At 38.2% G+C, this 23,870-nt stretch overlaps 1 protein-coding gene across 3 annotated transcripts in view; it reads left to right on the plus strand.

The window, feature by feature from the left end:
• Nucleotides 1–23,870, plus strand: part of LOC113112951 (leucine-rich melanocyte differentiation-associated protein) — a 254,480-nt gene that overhangs the window by 164,291 nt on the left and 66,319 nt on the right. For all 3 annotated transcript variants that reach the window (XM_026278909.1, XM_026278908.1, XM_026278907.1), the window contains exon 5: nt 2,810–2,936. In XM_026278909.1, the coding sequence (XP_026134694.1) occupies nt 2,810–2,936 (127 nt within the window). The remainder of the gene's footprint in view (nt 1–2,809; nt 2,937–23,870) is intronic.

Raw genomic sequence — 23,870 nt, forward strand, 5'->3', positions numbered from 1 at the left:
ATGAAACGATGCATTCATTATCAAGCCCAGGCCTATGGGAGTGCAATGTGATGCTTTGTTACCACCATTTGTCAGGTTTTCAACATGAAACCCAGCGGTGGGAAGAAGGGAGAGAGAAACATATTCTTTTGTCTACCTTAGGCCTAAGTGCATTTTTCTTGACACTGTGTTCAGTATGAATCATTTACTATACAGATGAACCCAATAGGCGCCACTCTCGCACAATGTCTCCCATGCTTCACTTGGTGCAGAGGACGACCATTCTTTCCCTGACTGACAGTGGCGGTGCGTTTGTGATGTAATATTCATAATGTGTCACATAGTAATACATCAATTTGAGCATAATGCAGATTTCATGTCTGACAGGGTTAGGCGAGCTCTCGGGTCATGGCAGGACTGGCCTTGGGCTATGCACTTCTCAGACTACGCCCTAAGAACAAAAAATAAAATAAAATAAAAAAAATGCAACCTGCTTCATAACAAAGTGAAATATAGCACGCCTGTTTGCGCTCTTTCAATTAGTCAAATGAAATGAACAGGCGTAAGTACACTCGGCTGTATTTTATAGCAGTCGCTCGGCTCATTCATCATTGTTTACTTCTGGGGCTCGAGGAGGTTTTTTCTTTCTCCCTTTAGCTGAAGAAGTACCGCTCTCGACACAGCGACAGCCATCTGCGGTTAAGGATGTATGTCCTGTCTCTCTGGAATGCTCTCCAGCTCATGCTGTCAGTGATTGCATGTTTGTCTCTTGACATCATGACGTGTGTGTGTGGGCTTAAATATCTGTGTTTGCTGAAGATCAGAAAGTTTAGGGCCAGTTTTGCCTGGGGTGCTTTAAACAACACTTGCTGCAGAGCTGCTCCAACCATCTGTCCGATCAGCACAAACAGTTTCACAGTCATCAGTAAAACACCTGCATATTTCCCGTTAACAGTCACTGTTGTTATGTTTGTTTGTAATTGAATCATAACCATAAACAAAGCATACCCACACCACACTGCTCCCAGTCACTTTCAATTTGGTACATAAAGTTAATAGCTGCTTTGCTAAGGCAAGTATGCTTTTCTTACTTTTGCACATGGTTAGAGTTAGGGATTTAAACAAAATAAAGTTTTAGTTTATAGAGAGATAGAAAGAGAGAGAGAGAGAAGTCTCTTACGCTCGCCAAGGCTGCATTTATTTGATAGAAATACAAGTAATATTGTGAAATATTATTACAATTTGAAACAGCCTTTTTTTTCATATATTAAAATTGTATTTTATTCCTGGGATAGTAAATCTGAATTTTCATCAATCATTACTCCAGTCTTCAGTGTGACATGATTTTTCAGAAAAGAATTATGGTTATTAATTATCAAGGTTTTTTTCTTTTTAACTTTTTATTCATCAATGAATCCAGAACGAAACATGCACACACACGGTGGGTGTGTATATATATATATATATATATTCTTTTATATTAGATTCATATTAACATATATTATTATGTCATTTGTGTAAGTTTTTGTGTCATTTGTGTCTGTATAAGTTTTTTTTCTTCTCACTAAACTATATGGAAATTTGTTTTTCATTGTTTACTGTGTAAAAAGTAATAAACAATTTGATGATTGTCTTAAACATAATACATTTATATTAATATACATTAATATATGACCGAACTTAAACAAATAAATAAACATAGCAACACCCTCACAAGCACCCCAGCATCAGTCAAGTAACACTTTGTTTTCTTCAGAATATGTAGAAAATCCCGATTGCTATATTGTTGGTACTGTAAATTCTAATTTGTGAAAGCAGTGTTCAATGGACAAGATACACACTGGAGTGTTTATGCAAATGGGGTTTAACTGAATAGATGCAATGGAAAACACATCCCCGCAGGTTTTTGATTCAGGCTTATCTTAATAGGATCAATCGGCAGTTGTGTTCTCTGTGATCCATCAGGAATAAACACGTAGCATGGGTTCGCCTTCGTCCTTCATCATTGTCATCATCATGGGTTTGTTGCTGGCTTTTGCATGAGAGCTTGGTTGGGAATCTGTCACTGCCCATATACACATCTGTTCACACCCTCCACTTAGTGTCTCTCTCTCTCTCTCTCTCTCTCTGTCTCACTCTCTGTTTGAAGTCTTGACATGCCTCTTCCTCCATTCCAGTCAGCCTGTGAAAGAATCTGTTGTCATCTATGTATTCCTGCTATTATCTCACATCATTTTCTCTCCCCGAATGAAAGACAGAGAGTCTGTGAAAGCGTACAGAGATATCTGCGAAGCTACAGAAATGACAGCTTGGCAGATCCTGTCAATGTGGGGTTTTCATGTTGTCCGTATTTGTACATATTTTGAAGGTAATTACCCATTTACAAACATTGCTACGGATAATTTAGCGCATTTTGAAGGAAATGTTCATTTAAGTTTTTATGTGCAGATTTTCTTCTTCATTCAAATTGAGATTTTCTTCTACTTTTTCTTCTTCTGTTTGAATCAAATTATAGATTTTTTATTTTTTATGATTATATTTTTTATGTTATGTGTATTATAGATTTGATGATGATGGTGATGATGGATGGATTGTCCCATAACTAAAATATAGAGGCAGCTTATGAAGGCAAAACAAATTACTGAAACACTAACTTAAAATATTTACAATTACTGAATTATATAAGGAACATTTGCTTCCTCTCAATAAATAAACAACACAATATGACTCTGTATGTGGTTTGGTATATTATAAAATACTTTTATTTTGTAATCTAAGATGCTGGCTGGTTAGTAAAATATGCCTTTTCTGTTCTTTTTATTACCTGCAGGTACTTTGTACTACATAAGCTGACAAATCTGAAGTTCCTGGACACCAGGAAAGTGACCCAGTTGGAGCGGTCAGAGGCTGAAGCACGTGGAGCTTTCATGAAGGTGGTCAAGCCAAAAAATGACCAAGTAAGTGCTTTGATTTTACTAGAAAGACCAAGACACATGACACACACAGGATCCACAGGCTGTTGAGATTCATCCCAGATTTAAATATTTCAAATGGCTTGTAGTTGAGCGCGTTGCCCAGTAGCCAGTTAAGCATCTTTACCTTATGTAATGTGGACGAATAACTACACATCCTGACCCTTTAAATCATTTGTGGAACCCTCCCCTTTCTGTGCAGATGACTATAAGATCTTAAAAGGCTAAGGCACCGTAAGCTTATCCATCCCACTCCTTCTTAGCTCCCATTGTTTGTTCGTAGAAAAATGTCAGAATCTCTTAAGAGGTTACTTGTACGCAGCTCTTTGAAGACGTGGCCTTTCAATCTCGCCTGGCTGTTTAGAGGAGGGTCTTTTTAATGACCACGACCTGACCTCTTTCTGTATGCATGAGCCCAGATCAAAGTGGACGGCGCCTGTCCGATCGGCCTTGGTTTGCTCGGCGTGACAGTGCTCTCGATCAGAGCGACAGCTCACGTTCACGACAGTCACCATCGCTTCATTATCCACCGCACACACAATTCTTTCTGCCTATAGCTTGTGTTTGAATGAAGGCAGGCAGAATCCTAGTCTTCAAACACATCTCCATTCTCTTCTCCTCCAGAGCTTGTGAAGGAATGGCTTTAGTAAGATTTGATTTCATGTAATTGTGCAGTCATAAAATATTAAGCTTGTGGTTGAACCAAGTCTTTATCTTCCCAAGAGCTAGTGGAGCAAATACGGATGTGGATGATCTTGAAATTTGATGCAGAGTTTAAAAAGAAGAGAAAAAAACAGAATATGTATGACAGTCAACATTCAGACAAAGTAAGCTGGTAGTTATTTTGTTTGCATGATGCTGAAGTCACTTATGTTGCTTCAGCATTAAAGGGATTGAAAAAGTGAAAACCATGCAATAAGTTAACCTCATTCAGGCATGGTTTTAGTTTGAAGGATATTTTATTGGTTGGAAAATGAGAAAAGCTGATCGGAGAATGGAAAATAAAGTGTTGTGCAACCTGTCCATTCAAATAAGACAAGACATTTCAGGACATGCCATTTTTAAAGAGATGGGGATGAATAAGTGATCACATGTGAAGTAAAATAGTTTCCAATAAAACAGTAACATAATGACACAGTAGATCCATTATAAGCACAATCATTGAGCAGTACCAGGATTTAATACTTAGCAGGCACTCTGTTGAAATAGTCAACCGTTTTAAATATCTGGGAAACAACATAGTGTTTGTGGATTTTATTTATTATTATTATTATTATTATTAGATTTAAAGAGTTAGCATTAAATCCAAATGTTTACTCAGAATAATCCAGAACATTTTAGAAACTGTGTTAATCTTTTACAAAGCATTCTGTCTTTCAACATGGTAATTGTATAATGCAAACCTGACGTTTTACCATTTTTGGAGCAGACAAGTGCAGTATCGAATAGGCATTACTGAAAAAATGGCATTAGATGACAATGCATTGTTTTATTTTGTATAATTAAACACAAGCCTATCACTGGCCAACTGTCCTCAGTGATCGATTTTGTAATTGAGTTTTTGACTCTGTCTGAGGTAGATATAAAGGATGTTCACACAGAACTTGTCTGCAGTATTTAAAAGTTTTGGTTTATGTACAAATTATGTGCAAATTAGCATTTTAACCAGTGCATCATGTTTTGCTTTTTTCTGTATCTTGAACCATGAACATTTAAATATATTACAAATCATTCCTAACATGGAGATCTGGGTAGATTGCTTAAATTGTAATCTGTAACTGATTACAGGTTACATGAGGAAAACTGTAGTTTGTAACATAATCTAGGTTACTAATTTTAGGTATAATGTATTCGGAGTACTTTTTAAACTATTTTAAAAAACTTCCTGCAGTAATGACGTCATTAGAACTGTTTTTTGACTAACCTCCGCCCACAGGAATACACAAAAAAGGGGGGGGTGGTCTTGTTGCGGTCTTCCCGATGGAGAAGAGGAAGAGCTGCGTTTGCGTTTGTCGCCATGTTGTCGAAACGCTGTTATTTTCATCTCGGAGTCCAATCACCTTTGTTTGGGCTTCCCAGGGACGCTGTACTTAGAGATCAGTGGTTACAATTTATGTTTAACTCAGTTCCCGAAAATTATAATCCACATGTAAAACTATGTGCAGCACATTTTGCTGAGGACAGCTTCCTCAATCTCAATCAGTTTAATGCTGGATTCGCACAAAGATTATTCTTGAAAAATGGAGCAGTTCCCTCTGTCTGGAGAAGGCGTTGTTTATGGTGTATTTTTTTAAGTTGGTGCGTTTAACAGTTTCTGTAACTTATTACACAAAGGGCAACGCTGTTTAGCTTTGTTAACTAGATGTTAGGGCTGTGAAAAAAATCAAATGTAATTTTCATGTGCATCTCGTCAGTAAAAACGCTCCTGTGATTATGAGTACACCTCCAGCACGTTCGTTCAGATCAGGATTGCCAGGTTTTCAAAACAAATCCTGCCCACTTGCTACTCAAAACTAGTCCAAAACTACTCCAATCACGTTACCAGGAGGGCCGCGTGCGCTCAGCTGCTGTCGAATCACAAAACAGGAACCGCTGGCACAATCAGAACTCGTTACGCATTTCTGAAGGAGGGACTTTATAGAACAAGGAAGTCATCTGCCCGTTTTTGTGAAAACCGCGGTATACGGATAAGTGAATTGTGTGAAAAATACTGTGTTTTTTTACATGCGAAACATGAACACATGTTATATTGCACACTGTAAACACAATCGAAGCTTCAAAAAATAGCACGAAAAACTGGACCTTTAACAGTTAAGAATTAACTCATGAACAATAAAATTATTTGTACAGCATGTCATTCAAAAGGTTAATGGCAATATATAAATATAGCTACTGTTGTTTATAGTTAATTTAGGTTTCATAATTCATAAATATTCATTTATCAAACTTGAAATACAACTTGCTGAAAATGTAGGAAACATTTTAAAATAAGTGTTTAATGGATTAATTAATATTAGTATATATATATAATATTAGTAAATTTTGAAATTAAGATATTGAGATAAGTCATGGTAAGTCATGGCCTAGTGGTTAGAGAGTTTGACTCCTAACCTTGTGGGTTCGAGTCTCAGGCCGGCAATTCCACGACTGAGGTGTGTGTGTGTGTGTGTGTGTGTTCACAGTGAGTGTGTGCACATTGGATGAGTTAAATGCAGAGCACGAATTCTGAATATGGGACACCATACTTGGCTGTATGTCATTTCACTTTAGATAATATGCTTTAAAAGTATTTTTATTATGTTCATGTTCATATAGGTAACTGATGTTAACAAATATGTGTAGGAATTAATATTGACTTAGATTAGTAAATTCATTGTTAGCTCATTGTACCTGATGCATGTTAAGAAGCTAAACCTGATCGTACAGTGTTAACGTTTCTAAAGGGTGAAAGTCTACAGTTAAAAGACTCTGTCCACTATCAGACCCTTGAGCAGATTAAAAAGCCTGTACTGTGATGCTGCAAGGCTTCGGTCCTCTCCACAATAACTGCTATTGTAGAGGCCTAGTGAGAGGGAGAAACATGTCTGTGCCTGGCGCAGCTGTCACGCCAACGTTAGCCTAGCATTTGCTTTGATTTAGATGAGACCTGATGTGGCAGCCATAACAAGCTCTGTGGGGCATGTGTACTCTCTGTCTCTAATTGGCTTCATCATCATGCCGATTGTCTACTGAGCAATAGTGCAGGTCACCAATTAATGAGTGCCAGCGACGAGAGAGAAGATGATGGCATAATTAGTTATTTGTGTTTGCTTTTATTCTTCATCCAGTGGGGTGTCTTACGTTTATAGACACACTGGCGTTAACATTGTTACAGCAAACTGTAATTAGCTCTTCCTGCTTTCCAAAGTTCCCATCAAGCCAGAGTCCTGTACCGACAGCTTGCTGTCAATAGCATTGTGGTAGTCTTTGAATGTCTCATCTATGCCTGTCTCTTAGGTCTTGTCCACTGTTTTGTCTGTCTGTTCAGTTTTGTTTACAGAAGAAAAGACATATCTGAATATTTACAGTATTGTTCAAAATAATAGCAGTACAATGTGACTAACCAGAATAATCAAGGTTTTTCGTATATTTTTTTATTGCTACGTGGCAAACAAGTTACCAGTAGGTTCAGTAGATTCTCAGAAAACAAATGAGACCCAGCATTCATGATATGCACGCTCTTAAGGCTGTGCAATTGGGCAATTAGTTGAATTAGTTGAAAGGGGTGTGTTCAAAAAAATAGCAGTGTGGCATTCAATCACTGAGGTCATCAATTTTGTGAAGAAACAGGTGTGAATCAGGTGGCCCCTATTTAAGGATGAAGCCAACACTTGTTGAACATGCATTTGAAAGCTGAGGAAAATGGGTCGTTCAAGACATTGTTCAGAAGAACAGCGTACTTTGATTAAAAAGTTGATTAGAGAGGGGAAAACCTATAAAGAGGTGCAAAAAATGATAGGCTGTTCAGCTAAAATGATCTCCAATGCCTTAAAATGGAGAGCAAAACCAGAGAGACGTGGAAGAAAACGGAAGACAACCATCAAAATGGATAGAAGAATAACCAGAATGGCAAAGGCTCAGCCAATGATCACCTCCAGGATGATCAAAGACAGTCTGGAGTTACCTGTAAGTACTGTGACAGTTAGAAGACGTCTGTGTGAAGCTAATCTATTTTCAAGAATCCCCCGCAAAGTCCCTCTGTTAAAAAAAAGGCATGTGCAGAAGAGGTTACAATTTGCCAAAGAACACATCAACTGGCCTAAAGAGAAATGGAGGAACATTTTCTGGATTGATGAGAGTAAAATTGTTTTTTTGGGTCCAAGGGCCACAGGCAGTTTGTGAGACGACCCCCAAACTCTGAATTCAAGCCACAGTACACAGTGAAGACAGTGAAGCATGGAGGTGCAAGCATCATGATATGGGCATGTTTCTCCTACTATGGTGTTGGGCCTATTTATCGCATACCAGGGATCATGGATCAGTTTGCATATGTTAAAATACTTGAAGAGGTCATGTTGCCCTATGCTGAAGAGGACATGCCCTTGAAATGGTTGTTTCAACAAGACAATGACCCAAAACACACTAGTAAACGGGCAAAGACTTGGTTCCAAACCAACAAAATTAATGTTATGGAGTGGCCAGCCCAATCTCCAGACCTTAATCCAATTGAGAACTTGTGGGGTGATATCAAAAATGCTGTTTCTGAAGCAAAACCAAGAAATGTGAATGAATTGTGGAATGTTGTTAAAGAATCATGGAGTGGAATAACAGCTGAGAGGTGCCACAAGTTGGTTGACTCCATGCCACACAGATGTCAAGCAGTTTTAAAAAACTGTGGTCATACAACTAAATATTAGTTTAGTGATTCACAGGATTGCTAAATCCCAGAAAAAAAAAAATGTTTGTACAAAATAGTTTTGAGTTTGTACAGTCAAAGGTAGACACTGCTATTTTTTTGAACACACCCCTTTCAACTAATTGCCCAATTGCACAGCCTTAAGAGCGTGCATATCATGAATGCTGGGTCTTGTTTGTTTTCTGACAATCTACTGAACCTACTGGTAACTTGTTTGCCACGTAGCAATAAAAAATATACCAAAAACCTTGATTATTCTGGTTAGTCACATTGTCCTGCTATTATTTTGAACAATACTGTATGCTTTGTTTATTAATATATGCTGGTGTGATTGTGTGAGTGTACTGTGATAAAGAGTGTTAGATGACATACATGTATTGTAAATGTTTATTCTCAACAGGTTTATAAAACAATTAATTATATACAGTACTGTGCAAAAGTCTTAGACCACTAGTATTTTTAACAACAAAAAATGGTTTTAAGTCAGTTATTTCTATGTTTTGCTGTAGTGTGTCAGTGGGAAATATCAGTTTACATTTCCAAACATAATTTTTGCCATTAAATATAATAATGCAGTGATATTTTTGTTTGCACAATGACTCTGACAGCAGCCAGTGCTCCACACAGAGATCTGATCTCACCATCATCAGTCTGTCTGGAATAACATGAAGAAACAGACCAAACTGAGACAGACTCACTCCAGGAGAACTGCTGTGCGGTAGACATGAGGACTGTTTGAAACTGTTTTCCACTAAAACTTTGATGCACATCATATCAGTTTATTGTGAACAGCAAATGATGCGATCTCAAAACAATCAGGAAAAAAAGCATTACAGGAAAATTATTAAGTTCTAACATGTAAATACATAAGCCTAGTCGTCAGCAGCGACCACAGCCACTTGTAATTTAATATTTTTGTCGCAGTTTGGAGCCCTGTGTACTGTATGCTTTAATGAAGATTTGATTTAATGTTTAAAGGCCACATTTTAATCTGCCGTTCTGTTGTGGTATTAGGTACACTAATACACCACAACGTTTTTATGAAAGTTCAGTTCGAATACCATGACATTTTGTAAGAGTCCAAATGTACCCAAAGTGTAAATAGCTGGACAGAAGTTGCTCTTTATCACATTCAAAGAGTTTTCACTTTATTACCTCCCAAAGTGACGCTGAACTTACTGAATGTTTTCAAATTAAGTTTAGCCCAAGGTGACATTTATTACAGCCTGTTGCAAATCTCTTTCTCTTCTGCATTGATTTCTTTTTCCTTCCACCATGCACTGGCGGTCCTACAACTATATATTAATGTAAGTGGGTGAAAATGAGCTGTCTCGCTGTTGTTGTCTGGTGTCTCTGCATGGCTGATGTGTGCTGGAAGGGAGGGAGGTCGTTTGGTGAGCTGTAGTTATGAGGACAGCATAATTGGGCCTGTGTTTTATTGGATTTCTAGAGTGGTGAAATGGAGTGATCTGACTAGCTTATAGAGAGAGATAGAAAAGGGAGAGGGATAAACAACTACCTGCAGTAAACAAGGAAATTCAGAAAGGGTATTTAGCTTTTTCTCAAAGCCACGGTTAAGAGAAGGAAAGTGAAAGCCGTAAGCTGTATTTTTGGGAAATTGGGTGTGGAGGAATGCTATAATGTGATAATTTTTTCAGAGGACTCGGAGGTTATGGAATGTGATGGCGTGAAACCACACATACACACACACACACACACACAAAAAAATGTGTTTACATTTATGCAACTTGAAGTACAGAAAACATTGAATCTTACACTTTAACTACACGTCTACAGAAACTGACAGCTTTGCTTATCTATTTTAGAAGCTCTTTTGTACAGTTTTCAGCAACAAAAAAAAAAAAGATAAATAATTTAATATTTCAACTTTTCTTCTTAGTTTTTTCTTTTTTTCTTAGAAGTAGCTGCTTCACAATGACGTTTGGTAGCTACGTAAGGATATAATGGTTCTGAAATGTCAGCTAGATTATGCTTGGTTGAAGCATTTGACTTGATTTGCTCACCACGATCCACAATTTCTCCCACATCCTTCTACCGGGTAATGAAAAACAGACGGCCCAACCGGAGGAGTTCGAGGCAGTGCTGAGTCCCATCAGTTCTAGTCACACAAACTCGGCTCTCCGTAATCCATGTTGGCAGAGCCAGGAAAGTTATGAAGTCGATCTGCTCTCTGCATTTTTCATATTAATCTGCCTCTCATCGGAGTTTATATCAAGACAGTGAAATAAAAAGCCAAACTAAGACAGACCACCTCAGTTAAGCTGCCTGATAGCATGTGGTTATTGTATTTTTTGGTTTGTATGCTCCATAGAAAGCAAGATGTACAGAATGCTTCTCTTTTTCTCTCTGGATCATCCCTCTTGCCGCGTGGTGCCAAATCCATCTCTCTATGTGAGAATTATGACTTCCCTGAAGCATTTAAACATAATAAACAGCAAGCTGTAGAACGGAGTAGTACCTTCAGTGTTTGCTGAATCATTTTATGGATAAATCTTTCCTCGAAGAACCCTTCTAAAAATACTGTCGCAATGGGAAGTGCAGTTTGGCCAAACAAATGGCTTGGAAACGGTCGTTACTGACATTTTCTACAGACAACCTTAATGATATTGTTTGTGTCTCTGAAACTAACTTGTGAGGGGTATCTTGAGTTGTGTGATTCAGTTTAGCTGATCCACAAAGATAACAGGCAGTTTTTCTGTGTACATTGTCATAAACACTGTGTTAAATTAAACCAAACAAACTGTGTGCTTTTTCTTTGTGCACTTAAGCAAGTTTGCAGCCTGTGTGTGTGCGTGCTTGTTTCGTTTTTGGTATGTGTACAGATTCAATAAATCTAGGATTCCAGGAAGCGCATACACAGAGCTACAATAAATTATTTGATAGTATGCTTATTGCCAATTCATATTTATTTATATTTAAGAAAATTTTCACTATTAACTAGCATGCATATTACTAGCATATTGGTTGTTTATTAGTACTTATAAAGCACATATTAACAACTACCTTAATAATTATTAATAAGCAGCCAATTAGGAGTTAATTGAGAAAAGTCATAGTTAATAGTGAGAATTGAAAATAAAGTTGACTGTTTGTCAATCATCCATAAATTTTTGCGATCCCTGTGCTTGATGTGTGTGAAGAGCGTAGCTATGAGAACACTGTCTCCCCCATGTGTCAGAAAACACAGTTTGGATTTCCCCTCATCTGTCCTGAGGTAGAAGGGCTGCGATGCATTTTTCCTCCTGGCCCTTGGTGTCCAGTAGTGAAGTGTTTGGACCGCAGGGGGACCGGGCCGCTGAAAGTGCTCTGGCAGCTGGAGTTTTTTGGGAGGTCGCCGCGAGGGCACGGTCCGCAAAAACAGCCGCAATTAGAGAGAGTGACTCATTGTGTCCACATAAATCACATGACATTGCACATCATAAACAGACTGTAAAACTTTAAAGCACAGTTAATTGTTAGTAATAGCTGCACGATTGATTTATGGCCCTGTACAAAGCTGAGAGATGGGGCGGATAACCTCAATGTCACGTCGCTCTTATTACAAGAGTGATATATTGCATATTTTGGCCTGAAAATAAGCAGATGTTTTTGAGGAGTTTTGTTTGAACAGCCACAATGATGTTTCCCATTTGCATTGCTTAATGGAGAACGGCCCATCTGTCCCTTGCGTTTGCTCAACTGCTCTGAGATATGACTAATCTAGTTGTAAAAATGACAGTGTTAAGATTAGATGCTGTCAAGACTTTCTTCCTCGCATTAAACAAAACCATAACAGAGCAAAAATTTGGTGTATCATTGACATCAATACACAAAATCCTTAAACAGAGTATTTTGTTACAGAAATAGCCATAGATATTATCCTGTAATGGATTTTAATTAGCATAAACCAGATACTGCCTGGTCATAATTAGTCTTATCTAATGTGCTGTGTATACGACAGAAAACATGACAGTACTTATTTATGCCAATCCGTTATTGTAGTATATAGATATATTTCAGATAAACCTGCTCCAAATTGGCTATTAAAACAAGACAAACTGTGGTTGGTCGCTTTGTGTGTCAATCAGAGAGTCTCTTTCTATATAAGTGGGCGTTTCTGGCCTGAATTAGTAGCAATGTTGAACTTTAGTCATGGCCTGGCCAAGTGAGAGTAATAAGGAACTTAAGACGACAAGCTGTGATTTCTGTAGATGAAGGATACCCTTCGTGCTTCCACTGTTCGTGTGGAAGTGGACAGAGTGGTTCTGCTAGCGCTACTAAGTGAGCTGTTGTTTTTTTTTCATTATTATTATTATTCCAACACTTATACAGTGATGTTTTTGCAATTACAGAGACACAGACTAGCATGTCCCACAGCGCCAGCACTCATAGTTTAATTACAGTTTAACTTTTCAGTTTTCCTCTGATGATTGTAAGATGTTGCCATGCTAATTAAACACAGATGGCTTATTCTGAAAGACCTCGGGATGCATGCGTGTTGCCGCTCAGGACCGCACCAGAGTTAGTGTTATAAAGATAAAGATAGAGCCAGATCATTAGGCATATTTAAATTAATCCTGCATCTGATTGTATCATGTAATGCTAATCAAGTAATTGTGATATATAAACACATGCAAATAAGCCAGTGCTGCTAATGTTGCAATTGTAACACTCAGTTTGTGTTTCATTAGGGGAGTAAATACTGATAGCGCTTTATCACTGAACTAATCTGCCCTAAAGGACCCCAGATTAAAATATATACCTCTGGAGAGAGTATGTAACTATGATTAAAAAACACTGGTGCAAACAGTTCTAAAGTCCTGACTACACAGTATAGAAATTACTTTCCATAAATATTGTTAATTTTAAATATAATTTCATAATCCTAATATTTCTTAATAATTTAATAATGCATTTTGTTCAGGATATTTTTTAAATACTGAATGCGTTTTTAATATAGAGTATATAGTGTGTGTGTGTGTGTGTGTGTAAAATTCTAAACAAAAAGTAATTACAGAATGATTAAACAAATATTATAATTATGAAATCATACCAAATAACATGATCATAGGGTTTTCAAAAAACTTCAACACTAAACTACAATAAATAATGAAATTCAGATGTTTCCCTTCAGCCTTCTAGTTCTCATATTGATCATTTGTAATGACTGACTTTGAAATGTTGACTTTTGGACCCCACTGTATGCTATTTATTTCCTTTTTAAGTAAAATAAGTATTTATTTGAACAAACTTTAGCTTAAACATCTTCATATTCACATGTAGCAGTGTGCTGCATGTTAAAGAGCAGCACTAATTGTATGCAGTGCTTGGTGGCAGTGAAAGTGGCCGTGACAGAGATTGAGTGTTTTTCTGTCCCAGGGGGCCCGGAGCTTTTCTCACCCCATGTCAGTGACTCCCTGTGAGGCCCTGAATCTCAGACCTGCGGGAGAGCTGGAGCCAAAGAGGCAGCAGGAACTCTTATTACAGGGGCCGGTCGAACCCTAACAAGCCTCCGTGACCGATTCCCACTCAGCTCTTTTCTAAGTCCACCTCTACCAAACACAACTAGCCAAGATCCCATTACACCTCCCATTCTCTTATTTCACTTTAATGAGTTCCGAAGATTTCTTCATGTGTCCATAAATATGCATGTTTCGAGTTTTTAAGAGAATTATAAGCGCGAACAAAAACTAGGTGCGTAAATTTCACACATTGTGTGTGGAGGAGTAATAGAAAAGCTCTTTGTAGCAGCACTTAGACTGGCCTGACAAAAGGGGCTGAAGTTATGGGAACTCTTCGCTCAGAGCAATACTTGTTGACTTGCAGAATTCGAGGAGGATGCCAAGAGGAAAGTTGCCCTATTCAAGTTTTTGCTTACACAAGGCCTCTTTGTGGTTTTTAAAGCTTGTCAGACACGTCAGGCCCGGTAAGAAACAGTATATTGTTTCCAGCACTTTGGATTCCTTTCCTTCTGACATCTGCCAGTCTGTAAAGATGATAAATTCTTGCCTCATTAGCCAGCGGTGTGGGATTACAGCCTGACAACACATTAATCACTTGCCTCTGTGGCAGGCCCCACTTGCAATAGGCATTGTTAACAAAACTTTTCTTATATGTCACTCTCCTCTCTGACAGGCCGTAATCAATCACCCTGATTGACAGAGCTGATAGATTACACTATTTATGCTCTGTGTAATGAAAGATAGCGTTTCCACCTACTGTCATAATGATAGCCCACCTCTGTAAAGGAACATATACACACACAGTGCACAGAAGAAAGGAGCCAGAAGAAAAGGCGAAGTAGACGAACGCTGGCATGCATTGTGAACTTTAAGCAGACAATGTTCTACTCCTTGGTGGGTGTCTGTTTTTGTCGAATGGCATTGTTTGGTAATGCGGGCTTCAACAGCGCCACCGCCACCATTGTGCACTCATCGGAGCTTGTGTTCAGGCAGGGAAAAGTCAACTTCGACTACCTGAGGATTCAGTTTCTGCAGTCTCATTGAGGAGGCAAAGCTTTTGTAGGCTTTTTGTTTTCCCGTCAGGAGGGAACGCGAACGACAGCGACAAATCTGTGGGCCGAAACGTAATGATCGCGTGATTTATAGCGCACCCCGTATGTAAATTTTTCAAATATTGGCAAAATTACCAGTAATTTGCACTTTCTCATTTTCCGTTCTGCATCGTTCGCCGGTGTATAATAGCAGCTAATACGCGTTCTGGGCTTTGTTTATAATCTGGTTTACTTCATTGCTTGTGCATTTGCTCTGAATCTCCACATATTCTCGCTGAAGGGGCTGCTGCGAGGAGTGCCATTTCAAAAAGAGGAAGCGAATGAAAAAGAGGAACAGTCCATCATGCACCTGACAGCTAGCGAATTTGGTGCTTTTCTTGTGAGACAGTGAGCTGTCAGGAAATTAGTTAACTGGAGCATATTGTGGAGAGGCAGGTAATTTAGCCTCATTGATGGCATCACATAATGGCTCACAGGAGTCAGCTCCCTGACCTGCCAGTTCTTTGTGTATAATGCAGAATTTAGTGGCATGCTCAATGCATTCTGTCAGCTGCACGATTGGATTCTCAGCCCACTGTATCTCAGCCTGCAACATATTGGTCAATTATTTCTGAGGCTGTCAATGCTAGGAGGCACTGTTATTTAGTGTGTGTTAACTTTGCATCATTAAGATGCCGCGCGACAGCGAGAGACACTCCTGAGCGTAATTTATTTTGATACGGCCGCTGATAACCTACATATTGTGTGACCTTCTGTTATGTTAAAGAGGAAGGATGTTCCTCTTGTTATGTTAAAGAGGAAGGAGGAAATTCAACGGCTTGTGACAGCATCGCATACAGATTCTTTCAATCTAGCGCTTAAGTTCAATACTCTCAACGTTGGTGCCTATTTGTTGTTATGTTTAGATTTTTTTTAGCGTTAGCCATCAGACAGCTCGCATTTTCCCCATCTCCGGTTAGCCCTCTTGTCATCCCAGCATTGTTATATCCAGATATAGCCGTGCTTTATGAGATCCCAACAAGAATATAGCTGCTCAGAATGCCATAAAATAATCAATCACTCTCAGTGCTGTGTATGTATGCTGCCGCCCTGCTTATGAAGTAATTGCATTAGTCAATTAATATTCTCTATCTACAAGACAAGCCATCGGATAAACTGGATTACTGCTTTGACAATGTTGACTTTTATTTTAGATTAGTTTAATGGCTACTAACAAGCCCAGCAGTAAATAAACAGCCTCTGTGGGTGGTGAAGAACCAGATAATAAGAAGCCTTGGGCTGCTGAAACCCAATGAGTATGTGAACGGTAAATGTGTCCATAAAAGTAGTCATTTAGGCATTTGGATGGAGAAGATTAATGAGAAAACTGAGTGAATGAAGCAGCGTCGAGAGCCATGCCGATACACGAGGCCTACAGGAGTATCACTTCCGTCCTTTTTCTCCTCGCCAGGCAGATGGGTATATAATTCCTGATGTGTTGGGTCAGGCAGGGTAAACCTGTGCTAACAGGTAGATCTGCACACATGAGCACGTGTTGGAGTAAGAATTTAAAACTGCTGTGATTGAGAACAAACAGCCAAGGCCTGTGTGAGATTAACTGGACAAATGCACTGCATTAAAGTTCTCTGTTCTCATCGGCACTGGGTCAGAGCTGACACGTCATTAACATATTGATGAAAGACTGCAGTGCTGACTGGATAGTGGAAGTTCATATGTGTTGTAGACATCTGTTTTATATGCAGCTCTATCCTAAATATTAGTGAGCTGCCTTACCGTGTACTGCCTACATAAGCAGCTGCATTCTATTTTAAAATGAACCTCATAAAAGAGCGTTTAAAGCACTCTACATAGGCAACTTCTTCTGTGTTGCTGAAATAGCAGCCCTTTAAACCACAGAAGTCTTGGATTTTAGTCCATTACTAGCCATTGTTAATCTTAAAAAAAAACAATAAACACTAATAATAACTTGCACTCAGGGGCATATACCATTTTGCCCAATGAAATGCTAGCTAGTATTAATATGCATATTTTATGTTCATCGAATCACCTTTTTCCAATTAGAATTAGCATTTAGCAGCTATTATTGAAGTTTGCTGTGTTCATTCGTGTAGATTATTATGATAAACAAAAGTTTAGAGCGTTATTTATTTATTTAATCCAAGAACCAATGAAAAAATCCCATTGGTTTTTTGACAAAAGACAAGAGGTTTTTCCATTCAAAAACATGCAATGACTCTATTATCCTTTTAAAAATATACATGATTATTATTATTATATTCTGTTAATTAATACTTAAATGCAGAAAAAAAAAAGAAAACTCTGCATGCAATTTTATGCATTTTTAAGGTGTACCAGAGACTTGGGTATTTGGGATTGTTGGGGTTAATAGTATTCATTATTCACTGTGCATTCTTAATCCATCAGCCCTCCACACTGCTGAATGGCCTGTGAGAGGGAGGCCCATTGTCCTCACATTGTGAAAGGAGAGAGTCCCTGAGCCATCAGAGCACAGGCCAAATGCAAACCCTGTGTGCCTGTGGAGTCACCTGCAGGTCAGCGGGGTCAAGTGATGCTCACACCACATTCATCCCTTACTTAGAAGACACAGTTAAAGAGAGAAAGACCCCATTCAAAACCTCACAACTCACACTATTAAAATAGGCTGCATAACTCATCCTACACCATTAGTGCATGCACATGAAAGATACTTCAGATGTTCAGCCCAAGGAGTTATTTTAAATTAATTTAAATTAAGAGTTAAATGAATGATTTTGTCTTGTTTTCCAGTATAAGAAATATGTAAATCACGTTTACACGAAGTTTAGTTTGTTTAGTTTAACATAAGTTTGATTAGTTGAGACTAAGTTGAATATATGCATGAACTGCACCAAGTCATTTTAGATTTCTTCTTAAAATATGCCAGTGGGGGTAAAAAGTGTTTTTGCTTCATTTCTCTTATTTCAATGGGTGTTTAGATAATTGCGTTGGGAAGAAAATTAGCAATTACTAATTAATAGAAGATTTACTTGCTAAGAAAAAAAAAAGTCTAAGGTAAGAATTATTTTCTGCACAAAATCGTGTTAGCTGTAGATCAGCATATAAATAATTTTCACTCAGAAATATCTCACTCAGCTAATAAACTTCAAAAATAATTACGAAGTAAAATAAGTAAAACATTGATTTCTTAAAATAATAAGATAATTCCAAATAAACTTTCTGAAATAATAATCTGAAAAAAATGTCTCAATAAAACTTTAATTATTTGTTTGTTTGTTTATTCATTTATTTCCTTGCTTGCTTTGGACCAGAAAGTAACTGCAGAGCATTCTAGCAGCGGCATAACAACAGAACAACCATCCAGAACATTCTAGCAGCAACACCGAAAACCAGCACCCTGACAACCACCCAGAACCCCCTAGCAACCAAACAGCAACACAAAACAACCACACACAGCCCCTTAGCAACCCCCCAGGGGTGTGATGAATGAGCACCAGGCTTTAGTGAATGGCAAATAGTGCATCTTATTTTTAAGCTTGACTGACATTGTGAAAGTTTTAGTCATTTCTTGGATTCCCTCATGTTGGTGGAGTAATAAGTTAGCGCGAGGACGATTTACCCAGTGAAATGTTGAACCAGGCTTCTTCTTTTTAATTAAGATTATATTGCACAGGTGTTGAGGACAGTTGTGACTTCTGACATTAGTGTCTGGCTATTAATACCCAGGCATGTGACCTTCGGGAAGCTGGCATTCACCGTGGAGCTGACAGATTCATGGCTCTGTTGCCCTGAATAAGGTTGTCACATATTTTTAAGTGCTTGAAACAGGTCCAGGGTGCCATAAACCTCAGACATTTTAATTCAGGCTGAACTGTAAGTCAGAATTTGCCATATAAACATTGGCCCTTGAATAATACAGACAAGGCTAATAGCTAGGATTAAAGCATTACTTGGACTTATTCAGGCATGATAACATCCCCTAGCAGCCATCAAGTTTCACCCGGTGTAAACCATAAATTCCAAATGATGTGAAGTCACGAGGTGAGATCACAGTAGTAACTCTGTTGCGACCGAAACTGCCCTGCTTTCAGCGCTTAAGCTTCTGTGCGTGTCAGCCGCAGAGCTCACGTTGTGTCTCGCAACTCAGTCCGTGAGAAGGATGTGTCTGGTTATTGTGTTTGATCAGCACGCTCTGAACTGCAGGTTGCATTGAGGGACTGTGAAAGGAGAGAAGGGTTACGGCACCGCGGATGTGAGCCAGTCTGCCCTCTCTGCAGGTGTTGCAGAGGTGCGGATTCCTTTCCAGCCTCCGTTCGCCTCAGCCAGACTGTAGAGATACAAACCGACAACAATGAGCTATTCTTAAGACTTTTTTTTTCCTCTTCTTGTGCATAAAAGTCTCAAATGTAACCCTGCGCTCTGACATGGGATAAAATAATATCTCTGAATCACCTGATATTGGCAGTGGGAACAGTAGCCTGCCGGTGGCACAATAGCCGCTGCCTTGTCGCGTTTGCTTGCCAGCTGGATGCAACAGTCGACAGGCTTGTTTAAGGTAATGTGATAAGTGGGCTGCTCCTACTTTCATCACACCTCTTCCAAAAGCACAAGGGATCTGGCTCTTTTCTCAGCTGTAATGCAAGACGCGGCCGTTAAATCAGATAGGTTTACTGTATCCTGTCATAACTCATCAGACTTCCAGACAGCTCTGTAGACATGGAAACGTTGACACGTCCCTACAAAACACTTCATGTTTTTCTCATTTTCACAGCTGTAGTTAGTTTCAACTCACTCAAATAAACCTTCCTTGATGCACGTCTTGGAAATGCTTCTAAAAGGTTGCGTGTGCTATCACAGGAAAAGAGAGAGAGAGAGAGATAGAGAGAAAGAAAATAATGCCACGGACTAGACGTAGACGTTTTTCTCTGATCTGAAAAAAAGAAGCTTCTGATGACTTTCATCATTTTGCAGCACTGTTTTTGGGGCAATCCTGGATGTCATTCATGTCAGGACGGGCTGACACCTGTCTGGTGTGTGGGGCTGGTCTGAGCTCTCTGTGTGTCTGTCAGGCGCTTGAGAGACTGTTTGTTTCCAGGCCGCTTTTGGGCCAGACGCCTTGCTGGTGCTCCAGGCCATGACCAGACTTTGAGCTCATCATGCCAGACATGACAGGCCTCCTTCTCTTTGGTGTTGAGCGTGAGTACGCTCTGTAGCCCAGTGGGGGAACCGTTTCAAAATGGCGGCTGACTTTTTTTTTTTTCATCCAGCTTCTCTGCACATCACAGGGAAGATCAATATTGTCTGTGCTAATATGCGTGGGGTGATTCTCTGGTAAGTTCAGCGAGAACTTGTAAACATCCACCTTCACTGCATTACTACACTACTTCTAGATATGTGTAGTATGGGAAACTGAAAATTAGCATGTTATTTCTGTTTTTGATTAAAGATCATGAAGACAAACACTTTTTTTTCCTTAAGACTACTAGTACTTTGTAAATGCTTCTTATGATGAACCATTCAAAAAGCAGAAGTGATTTATTATCTTTATAAAGATGAGTAAAATACTAGAAATAGTATTACGTACACTAAAGTTTTGATGAAAAAAATGAAATGAAACAATATAAAATAAAATAAACGTATTCATGCATGGATGAATTGTTTGCAATAAGATCAATAACATTTAGAAAACCGATACGGTGACATTTCATTTGAATTCATGCTGATTTTAAAGTTAATTCTGATTAAATACTTTAGGTTTGATACACACAAAAAATGCACTCACCGGTCCGTTTGCAGTTTACGTCCATTCCATCTTTATTTCATTCATTCATATGTCCAGTTTTTATTTCCTTACCTGAGCTGTCTTTGATTAGTCATATAATCTCCTGAACACAGAGGGATATCTATGTCGTGACATAGGCTGGCAAGCTTCCCGTCAGTATCACATTTTGAAGGCATCTGCTTGCCTGTCTTGTGAAAGGAGATATAGTGATGGTTTCATATTCTAACTCAAGATTAATGTAGTTTTTCACAGGCTGCTGGGAGCTGCAATTGTACATGTCACTATAACATAATATCTGGGCTCTAAAGACATGACTATTCATTTTAATGGTCTCTCCGACTCACAATTGAACATTACAATGCATACTACTCTTCTCAGAGCTCACTCATCACTCATTATGATGTCAAATCATCATAATGCACGATTCCATGGAAGTTCATGCCCAGTAGAGCTTGCTGTTAGCCATCTTCCTTGTTTTTTTCCTATTAGATCTGAAGGAATTTGACAAGGGGTGGCTTCTGTTTTAATTCACTACCTATATGATCACAGATCAGAACCCATTTTACTTCTGTAACGTTGTGTATTTCTAAGTGAGAGAAGTTTTTCAGTGTCTTGATTTACTGTTCATTTTTGTAACTGAGAGTATTGTAGAAACAAATCCAACTGCTGTCTGATAGATTTGTTTCATGTATATATCCCACCTATTTTCCCAGTCCATTATTTTCCATATTTCCATAAAGTCAGGTGAGACTGGTCACTGACCCATCAAATCTTGCCTCTTGGAACACTCTTGTTTACCTTCAAATAAACAAATTGTTGACTGAATAAAAGGCATAGATCTGCTTACATGAAATCTCTCACTCAGATCAAATGCTCTCTGTTACTTTTCTTTGAGTTATTGTTGGATGAATGGGGGTCATCGCTGGCCGGTACAAATATTTTCAGTTAGATAATCCAGTAATGTTTCCCTTTGCACTTTATACAAATATACAAAAAAAGATATAAATAGATAATATATTAAAAAAATAAAACATTCAGCAATGATGCATTAAATGTTTTTCATTGAACTTTGTATTCATAAAAGAATCCTGAAAAACAAATATGACCTTAATAAATAAGCCCTTGCTACATGTACTGTGTTTAAGCTAACTGAGACTTGTTATAGCACTTGTGTATCATTGCTCTTTTGTTGTTTTTGCTTTCATTTTCCTCATTTGTAAGTCGCTTTGGATAAAAGCGTCTGCTAAATGTAAAATGTAAATGTATCGAGCATCATGAATATAACAATACTGTTTATTTTAGCTGTATTGACCATCCTGCTTTATCTGTGTGTTTATACTTTGAATGCATGTTGTCCATTTAAAATGTTGTCCCCTCAGGGCTAACACCACGAGAGGCATGTTTAGGGCATCTCTGCTGTGTGTTTTTGTGGGGTTATGTCCCCCCCTCTCAGTCTCTGTTTGTTTAACGCTGCCCACAGGCCCGGGCAGCGCGGATTGTTACCTCAGCGAATTTCCACAGTGCATGTCACAACGAGGCCACGGCACTGCAGGTATATGTGTGCCGCCACGCTGCGTCTCTGATCTATACTCGCCCACACAGCCAAAGAGGCCACAGCCGCTGATATATCCACTCTCACAGATTATGCTCCATGCCCGGGAGAGCCAGATAAGGATGAAATAACCAAGCGTATTCTCTAGCACGGTGCTGTGTAAACATCTGTGTTTTACCTGTCATTTCCCCCTGAGAGCTGTCTCATTTCCTTTATCTCACAGCACTCAGTGTTCTGCATGAAATTTGATCCTGCCCTTTCTCCTGCTCTACATGAATGCCATTTTGTCGAACAGGGGAGACATTCTTCATGGGATGAGTCGTTTAGCATTTGTTAAATGTGGCATTCACCGGTGTGGTGGACTGCGGTTTAAATCAGCACTTATTACTGTGATTTGGAGAGGCTTGTCTGCTTGGCTTTGCCGTAGGTGCAAACATGCACCGCAGCTCTTGTTCTGCACAGCGGTGTTGTTTACTCATTCATTAGCAGGCTTTGGTTTCAGCCGACACTCAGAGAGACGACTTATGGTGCTTCATCACATATATCCATGACAACATAAGTGCCTTCAGGAAGAGTCTGCTGCTCCACGCTTACAGATACTGGGTGGTCCAACGGTGGCCTTTCTGGAGAGAAGACTTTTGGTTGTGACTACCAGTATCAGGTCACATCAGTGTACTGCACACCCCTTTATGTGGAACATCTGAACAGAAGTCTTTAAATCAAGCCCTCTCAACATTTTGATCCTCAGGATCCATTTTTACATTTACTTTAAGGCAGTGTTATTAAGCTACTATTATGAATTTTGTTCATAGTTTTAATTTTTAGATTTTTATATTTTCTGTTTTTATTGTAAATTTTACATTTTAGTAATCTTTTTAATTTTTGTGTATTTGTAAGTTTTATGCATTTTAGTTTTTTTTCCTATAATGAATATATAGTTTTTATTATTTTTATGTCAGTTTTAGCTAAGATAAAATGATAAAAATTTTCCCTGGGAACTAGCGAAATTAAAATACGTTTTTATATATATATGTGTATATATATATATATATATATATATATATATATATATATATATATATATATATATATATATATATATATATGTGTGTGTGTGTGTATATATATATATATATATATATATATATATATATATATATATATATATATATATATATATATATATATATATATATATATATATATGTTGTGCAGCTTTGGAAAAGGAATATCTCTGCTGTTATAACCAGCTGGATTGCTGTTTTGTCTTGATGCAAATAAGCAGTAAATCCTGAAAACAAATAAAAACAAATAAGTTCCAGCAAACAGTACCAACAGTTTTAGGGCTCTCTGTGGTCACCTTTGTGTGGCAGATGGAACAAAAAAAGTAAATTTCCATTATTTTTCATCAAAAAGTTTTTTTTTTTCTTTTTTCTTTTTTTTGACGTTCATTATATTGACAAAAACATTCTTTAACTTATTTTCTTTCGCGTTTTAGAAATTAAGTACATATTTGGAACTTTTTTGATTTTTTTTTAAATTCACTTACAAATGAAACAAAATGACACTCAAACTACACCATAAATAGAGTTTAACCTCAAGGTTGAGAACCTGTGTTTTAAGTCATGGCTGCCATGGCTGTTTTTGTTGTTGTTCTTTTAAAGAGTTTGCTAAATACA

Source organism: Carassius auratus, chromosome 13 (assembly GCF_003368295.1).
Source record: "Carassius auratus strain Wakin chromosome 13, ASM336829v1, whole genome shotgun sequence".
In the NCBI taxonomy this organism is placed as follows: Eukaryota; Metazoa; Chordata; class Actinopteri; order Cypriniformes; family Cyprinidae; genus Carassius; species Carassius auratus.